Source organism: Perkinsus marinus (genome assembly GCF_000006405.1).
Source record: "Perkinsus marinus ATCC 50983 genomic scaffold scf_1104296945742, whole genome shotgun sequence".
NCBI classification, from domain to species: Eukaryota; Perkinsozoa; order Perkinsida; family Perkinsidae; genus Perkinsus; species Perkinsus marinus.
The window spans coordinates 1-8,272 of NW_003211090.1; the positions used below are offsets into that span (position 1 = coordinate 1).

Below are 8,272 nucleotides of genomic sequence, written 5' to 3' on the forward strand. Positions count from 1 at the left end.
GAAATTAGGATTAGTAGGAGTATTGGTACTGGCTTTCAGAGGACCGTATAATGATGTACTACATTAATTTGATCGCCGAGTCCGAGAAGCGGGAGAAGGAACTGCAGCGCTCCGAGGAGGACCGTCGAAGGCTACGTGTTGGCAACCCTCCAGGAATCGATGACCGGTAGGTTGCTCGAGCTAAGGCGCGCTTAGTGGGTTTTGTAGGTTGGCTGGTCTGCAGAAGACTCGACATGAGCACAATAAGAAAAAGAAAAAGAAGAGGACTTCATCCCCCTCGGAGGTTAAATCCAAGAAGGCTAAGCGGAAACGTCCTCGGCAGCAGCCCGAGGCGTCTCCAGTTCCCTCGAGTTCATCGGGCCTTGGCGGCTTGGCGGCCGATGTTGTTGATGATGAAGAGCTGCTCATTGAGCGAAGGTAGTGTGTGCCTGCTTGGTTTATCACTGAGTGCAAGTCAGGTCCACTCGGAATAAATTCGCTATCGATGACTCCCCCAGCTTAGAGGAAGAACTCCATCCTAAGATTGTCACAATATCATCTGGGAAGCTCCGTGATGACCGCCGACCATCGTAGTACGGGTTGTATCTCCTCTCGGGAGGTCTCCAGTGTTTTGACTTGTACTGATCATGGTATTTCAGAAAGCAGACGAAAGAGAAAAGGGTGAAGTCAAGTGCATCGCGTGGACGCCCTCGAGAAGTAGTATACTCTAGCTGCTCTGTCCTTGTCTTCATATTGGTAAATTTGCAGCCTTTTGGTGATAGCAGCGCCGACGGCGACCCCGGTGGGAGGAGGCGTAGACGGCTCCGTGTTCAATCAGCGTCGAATAGTGATGCTGAGGACGATGAGGGTACCCGAAAAAGGAGGCGCGATTCGGTACAGATGCGGTCACAAATCTTATTGATGTGCTTCCTTTTAGATGGAGGTTGAGGATATACCAGACTGGGCCCTTGAAGGAGCGATTCGTCGTAGCTCCCGGATACGAGAAGCTCGAGAAAGCTCTGTAGTATCCGACAGCAGTGCAGCAGGCAATGAAGTCTCGACTCGACGGAAGCGGGGACGACCTAAGAAGAGCAGCTCGGGAAGAGCCAAGATGTCGTCCTCAAAGAAGAGCCAGCCTCGTAAGAGTGCGACACGCGGCGTTGGTGGGCCGAAAAGTACTGCAAGGAAAAGTGCTGGTGGGACACGACGGGTAGTTGAAGTTTATAGTAGCCAGCCGAGGAAGACTGGCGACTTCAAAATTGAAGTTCGTACGGTTGCTCCTCGGAACAGCGATATAGGGTTCCTGAGAATGGAGATAGATCCTAAAGCGGGGTGGTCTCGATCGGGCATCTGGCGTCGGAGGATCGGTCTTGAAAAAATCCCAGCCTTTCCACCATTACCTTTGCAGCCTCGTTGTAGAGATAGTTTTATTTGACAGTACTCAGTTGTGAAGTGCTTGAGGATCTCATTTCTTCCTCGTATATTTCTGTACATGCTCGTTGTTTAGTACCCGGTACATTAGCCTCCTATTTCGGTCGGTACTAACGTTGTGTATAATTGTCATAATTTTCCGTGTGTACCATAATTTTCTCCAAAGTATCATCATCAAGAGTCTGGCCTTGTTGAGTTGAAGTGTCTGGAGCTCCTGTATGAACGCTTATTGGATCGACTCGAGCTGAGGGAGACTGTTGTTCAGAAGACAGCGACGATTTTATGATGATACTCCAGGCTTGGAAAGGCTCCAGAAATTGAAAATACTCGAAGTCAGTGAAGGCTATTCGAGTGTTGCGAAACACTGTGTTTGAGCGATGGGGCAGTTGAAGCCCCATGGGGACAAGGAAAGGGTAAGTTTTGCGTTATACCGCCTGCTATGGGGATGATGAGGGACAGCACAAGTAGGGACTACGGTGAAATGCATGGGACATGGTGGTGAGGTCCGGTAGTTATCGAGGAGGCTGTGAGCGCGGCATTTGGTCAAGAGTTCAACTGCTGTGTATTATCGGGCTGGATATTGGGTTGCATTCGGATGATGAGAAAGTCCCGGATGGAATCAGTCGGTTGATTGGGTATCGCAGAAATCGCTACGACAGCGAGGAATGTAACAGCGCAGAGCCGTCCATGAGGCGTTTGGAAAGCAGAGAGTTCATGGAGGTTCATATAGCATCGCGCAGAGGTCGAGAATCTTGGTCATCGCGCGAGGTTGGTGAATCACCAACATTCAAGAACGGTCTTTGGAGGAACCAAGGTGTGGGCATCAGAGACTATCAGATATCAACAGATATCCAGTTGGTGTGGTCATCCAAGAACCTCTGCATCCCCCATCACCAATGGTTATGGGGTATGCAGAGGCTTCGGAACATAGTTTGCCACCTCGGAAGAGGGATCGTTGTCGCAGAGTCAATCTTGCATTCTGAACATCACCAACCTACTTTTTTTCTGATCCTCCTAGTTCGAGTTTTCACTTGAGCCTCAGCGGATAAGTAGCTGTCATCACCATCATCATCGGCAGCAGAACTCCTCCACAAACGGTTGTTCCCTCCTCTGTGAGGGTATCGTATGTGGGGCTGGCAATATCAACTGCTTTCCAGTAGTGACCTTGGACGTCAATGTCGGAGACTGTGTGGCAATAGTCACTTTATCAACGACTGAAGTTGTCCTCCAGGACGCGAGTCGGAAAATAAAAAGGGGAGATTCAAACTAAGGCAACAACTCTTTCATTCCTACTCAGCTGACCTTATTGCACCACTCTACCTTCCTGACACACGAGCATGCATTTTCTACCTATTGATATCCTGCTGAGGTCAATTCCGCAGGGTTTTATCGATGATGAAACCGCGACGGCCGGGGACAATACTTGTGTGCTGTTGATCTCAGCTAGCCTCCTAGCCAGAGGGTGCAAGTGTTTCACGATACCGCTCTGTGAGTTTGAGTTTGTCTAGTCGGATATGGCTTGTTCATCGACGAAGGGAGTGCGGTTCTGCGATCCGCGTGAACCTTGGGCACCTCTCGTTTGTTAGTTTACCGTCTCTCAACTCGAAATCCCACCCAACCCACGAACCGAGACTACGGGTGAGCAGAAGTCCATACCCATCATACGGGTTAAGGCTTTCGCTGGGCTGTCCGCTACGGGTCTAGGGTTGTGTACCTGCTGTGCGCAGCCAAACGTGAGATCTGTAGGCTTGAATATTCACGAGGCAGCGGGGAGCGTTCCCGCGAGTTCCGAGCTATCGTGATTGCCTTCAGATTAGTCGCGGACAGTGCCCGACTCCCAGACCCCGTAGTTAGAGGTTTCATCACAGCCGCGGGAGCAACATCTTCAGCCTTTGACTGCTTTTAAGTATCACAAAATGGGGATGTAGTATAGCTAATACTACGTACCATTGTTCCGCCCGTCTCTCTGCGGGCTCTGTTCATTCGTTTGACTGGTTAAGGCTGCTGTTGACGAACATCTCACTTGTGACTCGTACAATCTACGGTGCCAAACGTGTGTAATTTTGTTTCCACAAAAGAAGACGGGGATGCTGATATGGGGTAACGATCGACCTACCTAACGCAAAGCCGATTCCTCTCGAACATTCTCCAAGCAAAATGGTCCATGCAGCCGAAGGGGGATCATACAGCCTAGCTGTCCCTCCATAAATTTCCTTTTGTAAAGCAGCGCCTTTTCTTCACGCAGCCACTCAGCGAATCAGGCCTAGTCCAGTGAGGCAAAATGAATATGAAAACTCGCATAGACAGGACGATGGTCGGAAGACTTGACGTTCGGTATGGAGTCGTACACGTGGCAGACTATTTGATGACGCGAGTCAGCGTCACTGCGCCACAAAATTCGATCGGTCCACGACGGTATTCGTTGCTTGGAACTCGTATCGTACCTGATAAAAAATTGTAGCATCGGAAATCCCCAAGATTCACTCACTCGTTTGATCCCAGATCGAATTTGTACGTCGGCGGGAATAATATCGGCGCTTCATCCCATTCACTCCACGGTGGCGCTCTGTTCCATCGGTGGTGTGTCTCCACCAAAGAATCTTCTGATGCTTGCGACTCGTCGTCGGACAACAGTAGTTGGCTGGTCAATTGGCATCGCTTGTGTAGTAGCTCATCAAAGCGCCCCATAGCGAGCAATCGATCGCAGTATGCCCGATTGCTACTTTTAACTCTAAAGTTGAGGTCACCGAAAAGGAAGGTTGGCCCCCGTACGTCATGGTGCTTGCCTCTGTCTCGCCTACGGTAGAGCCTCTTGAACCGTCGCAACACCCCAACGTGGTGTCTTCGCTTAGTGAGCTGATGATGCACAGCTCGGTGATGATGATGCTGATCGTTGGATGTGTGCTGGCGTATGCAGAGATGTTTGAGAAGTCGGCTTGTTGTGATTATTCGCTCATAGTCCCGGTTTCTCCTTCTTGAATTGCGCGCATGTGCCGCAAGATGGCATTGAATAAACGTTAGGCTCACTTGGGACGGATCAGAACTGCTAGACCCCCGACGGTGTTTCCGTTTCGACTCTGCTCTTTTCGAATCGTGATGGTCCCGTGCTCGAGCGGTGAAGATGAGTTTGACAACTACGCCGCCTTTGTTACCGACGACGTTGCCGGCACCGGTCGGTACGGTATCAGTCTTAACCGTGATCAGATGATAGGGCATATCTATACGAGTAAAGACCACCAATAGAATTCCTTGTAGTTGGCGAGACGCTGCCACAGTGAACTGGTCGGCACCAAGTCGCTGGTGGACGTGAGCGATCCAGTTCTGGCTGAGAACCTGCAAGTCGATCTTCCGACACAAAGCAGTGAATGCTCACTCGAAGGCTCTTGGTGTTGATGAGGGTCTTCTCGAGGGACATGCCGAATTCGCTGAGGCCGAAAGCGACGATATCGGAGGGCACAGGAGGAAGGAGTCGATCGAGGTCTTCGTCGGGAGGGACCGTACCACAGCTGTTAAAGGCGCAGATGTGAACCTAGGGGGAATGAGTTTTTGGGCTTTCGAAGCTATGGGTACTGTAATGGATGAAGACTGTGATGGAGCTCGAGGGGTTTCGAAAATCTGAGAAATTTTTTTTCAAAAGAGTTCGAGACAAATGCCAGTGGTTCACCTTAGGAGGTGAACACTGGTCGTCATCCTGAAGGTCGCTGTCGTTGTGGTGCTTAGCACGACGGAGATACTCTTTGCGCCGTTGCCATTTACGCGCCTTCTTTTCAGTGGAACCACTCATGGGGCCTATTACAAAAATCTCTTCAAAAAAGGTGGCCTTCTTGAACCTCTTGAAAGAGAGATCTCAGGAACTTCAACGGATTTCGGAATTATGGACGTCTTCTAAGAAGACTTTTTGAACCTCCAGTGTTGTTGAACGGTGGGGTCTCCCAAAATCTTGCGTTCTTGAGCTCACTTGAAATTCCTCAACGGCTTCAGAGCATTTTTCAAAGGTTTAGAGGCTTTCAACTGAACAGCTGTCAAGAATGAGGCTTCGTCATCCCCCCTTCATATTCGTTAAGAGTAAGATTCACTGTGTCCAAACGCGGGCCTGTTTTGAATCTTCCATTGCTCAACCTTGGATATCCAGCCGCTTCGTTGAGCTCGATATCTGATCGAATAACACAGTCACGTTACGGTTTTACATTTCATCTTGGCAGATATCAAACGATGGCAGGCCAAGTTCCGCTTCTGGCCCCCAAAGGACGCCTCACCAGTGCAGGTCGGATGGGGGAATCTTCAGCGTGCGCGTGGAAGATTCAAAATAGGTCCGAGTTGTACCCATATTGTAATTGCTTATGTTTGCAGCCCATCGAACCATGGGGTAAACAATTCTTCGTTTACAACGGCCGACCGAAAGTGGAGCTAAAGGGAGATCCCCGACGCCCTGACGAAGACATTTCCCGGCCGAAATGGGTGAGGCGATTGAGCTTCCTAAATCTTTTCAGAATTTTCTCTTAGTTGCGGGACGAAATTGCCCTGTCGTTGTTACGTCCAGGAGAGAACCCGAATGACTTCATTGTTGCCACACATGAGAAAGTGAGTGATGATTTCAAATATGTACATAGTCAACTACGTGTGTTGGTGACAGTATGAAAATTCTGAGGAAACTTGGGGAAAAATTCTCATTGGTTTTTGCACACTTTCACCTGAATTCGTGTTGAAACTTCTAGGCTCTGCTGAATATTCTAACGCTGGATGATTTGTTTATTCGAGATGGCCTGTGTTTAGGACCTAACGCCTGAGGAAGCCGACGAGAATGCAGAATTTCAAGTGGAAACAGTTCTTTGTATAACTGATTTTCGGTGGGCAAGGCGCGGTCTGATACCACTCCTTTGGCAACTCTTGCACAGACGTCGACCGCTGTGTTACCTCTCGCCGGACGAGTTCAAAAGTCTTATGGACAACCTACCAGCTGTGAAGCGGGCTATGGAAGAGTAAGTGCATCTGGCTGACTTCTAAGGTCCCTGGTTCGATCCCTGGGCCTACCATTTTTTTCCTAGGTATAAAGCCAAGATTCCCAGCACGCGAGTGGACAACGTCGATGAACTTCAGCGGCTGTATCATCCTGATCGACGGTATAAGAAGGCCGGCGGCAAGGGCCAGGTGCTCATACCGTATCACCGCCATGGAGAGCAGATCATGCCTTTGAATATTCCCAATCACAAGTTGGGACCCTACAAAGAGTGGTATAAGCAGGCTAAGCCTGACAGAACCCTTTATCATTAGACATGCAGTGGTACACGTGTTTCCGACTAGCTAAAAAATGTTCAGTTCAGTGCCCATTAACCCTCGGGACTTTTGGGGTTGCATAGTAGTGCAATGTTGTCTTCGTCGCTCAAAGTTGGACCTACCAAGTGCCCGGTAGCAGTGGCTGCTGTGCGTGGATTCTCGGTGATAACCCCGGGGGGTCCTTACCCGGCGAGTGTGCCGATGTTTGTTGGAGGGAAGTTCATCGAGTCGAAGAGTGGCAAGGTGCGAGGCGGCTAGTGTTGGAATATACATTTGGTTTCCTCATCTCAGGAGTAAGTTTAGTAGTGCACAAAAACCAATAAGAGTTTCCAAAAATCCCCTCAGAATTTTCATATTGTCACCAACACATGTGGTTGACCATGTGTATATTTTCCTTCTCCGAATGTTGCAGTCCTAAGCTGAGAACTCTGCCACTTTCCCATGTACGTTATTCTTAGGCTGATCAGTTGTATCTGCAGTGTCCTGTGAAATGCGTATCAGGTCACTCCGTTGAGTTTAGCGCTCCACAGATGCTAGTATAGTTAATATGATATTATAATAGATTTTGTGTCATAGTTATGATGAAAAAACTTATAAACTAAATTTTATAAAAAAATTTTTACGGTGAATTTTTTTCAAGAATTCGATAATCGAGGAAAGCATGAATGAATAATAATAAAGTCTAATAATCCTAATGAACGGATATGATCATGTTTTCTATTTTCACCATCACAGGTCGCTACTCACAGTGTGGGGGTTCCTGGTAGGTTGAAATCGATGTTGTGGACCCAGCTACTCAGAAGGTGCTCTCGAGAACGCCCAGGTGCTCTATTGAGGAGCTGGAGATGGCCGCTAAAACTGCCAGCGAGGCGTTCAGCTCGTGGAAGAGAGTAAACTGTGGAGGGAGGTTGACCATGGTGGTGACATGGGGTGATAGGTACCTGTGTCGGTGCGCCAGAGGTATATGTTCAAGTATGCTGAGCTCATACGCAAGGTGTGCATGCGTGCAAGTTTGCGGTTGTTTTATATTGTTATCACAGGACATGGACAACCTGGCTCGTATAGTGTCGGATGAGTTGGGGAAGACTCTGGAGGATGCTAAGGGAAGTGTAGGGGGACGAAGGAACTCCTGATAGGAATCTCATATGCGCACGCTATAGGTCTTCCGAGGGCTTGAAGTCGTGGAGCATAGTTGTTCAGTGCAGACAATCATGATGGGTAGGGCGACACCCGTTGGAGATTTTGGTGAGTTTCTGTGATGGTCTAGGTGAAACTGTGCAGGGTGTGGCCAACGGTGTTGATACTTATTCGTTCCGCGAGCCGCTTGGAGTGGTGGCGGGGATATGTCCTTTTAACTTTCCTGCTATGATACCTATGTGGATGTTCCCTTTGGCGGTTACCGCTGGAAACACGTAGTACAGTTGCAATATGTGTTGGCTTTCCTCAGCTGAGTTCAGAGTTTACATACAAATTTGGGTAGAAGTGTAAAGAAACTGCTAAAAATTGCTAAATTTTCTGAGATTTCATATTATCACACACACGTAGTGACTGAGATAGATGGCTATATGGTCTCTCGTAGTGTATGCAG

General features: G+C 48.8%; 4 protein-coding genes across 4 annotated transcripts; 3 read left to right on the forward strand and 1 right to left on the reverse strand.

Moving 5' to 3' along the window:
• Nucleotides 1-53: 53 nt before the first annotated feature.
• Nucleotides 54-573, forward strand: Pmar_PMAR017572 (hypothetical protein; the record flags this gene model as incomplete). Its single annotated transcript, XM_002779711.1, has 3 exons — nucleotides 54-166; nucleotides 208-417; nucleotides 459-573. The coding sequence occupies 3 exons, from the start codon at nucleotides 54-56 to the stop codon at nucleotides 571-573; spliced, it is 438 nt and encodes a 145-aa protein (XP_002779757.1).
• A 3,207-nt stretch (nucleotides 574-3,780) lies between these two features.
• On the reverse strand, nucleotides 3,781-5,194 carry Pmar_PMAR017573 (hypothetical protein, conserved; the record flags this gene model as incomplete). The annotated part of the gene is made up of 5 exons (XM_002779712.1): nucleotides 3,781-3,854; nucleotides 3,899-4,266; nucleotides 4,438-4,743; nucleotides 4,784-4,939; nucleotides 5,075-5,194. Coding segments are annotated over 5 exons (1,024 nt in total), but the record flags the coding sequence as incomplete, so codon positions are not given.
• Nucleotides 5,195-5,421: 227 nt separating this feature from the next.
• On the forward strand, nucleotides 5,422-6,709 carry Pmar_PMAR017574 (hypothetical protein). The gene is made up of 7 exons (XM_002779713.1): nucleotides 5,422-5,475; nucleotides 5,613-5,674; nucleotides 5,761-5,868; nucleotides 5,914-5,991; nucleotides 6,184-6,257; nucleotides 6,306-6,389; nucleotides 6,456-6,709. Exons 1-7 carry the CDS (start codon nucleotides 5,439-5,441, stop codon nucleotides 6,679-6,681), a joined length of 669 nt encoding a protein of 222 aa, XP_002779759.1. The 5' UTR covers nucleotides 5,422-5,438; the 3' UTR covers nucleotides 6,682-6,709.
• Nucleotides 6,710-6,885: 176 nt separating this feature from the next.
• Nucleotides 6,886-8,099, forward strand: Pmar_PMAR017575 (methylmalonate-semialdehyde dehydrogenase, putative; the record flags this gene model as incomplete). The annotated part of the gene is made up of 6 exons (XM_002779714.1): nucleotides 6,886-6,927; nucleotides 7,452-7,574; nucleotides 7,622-7,678; nucleotides 7,725-7,793; nucleotides 7,845-7,902; nucleotides 7,952-8,099. Coding segments are annotated over 6 exons (497 nt in total), but the record flags the coding sequence as incomplete, so codon positions are not given.
• Between the last annotated feature and the right edge of the window lie 173 nt (nucleotides 8,100-8,272).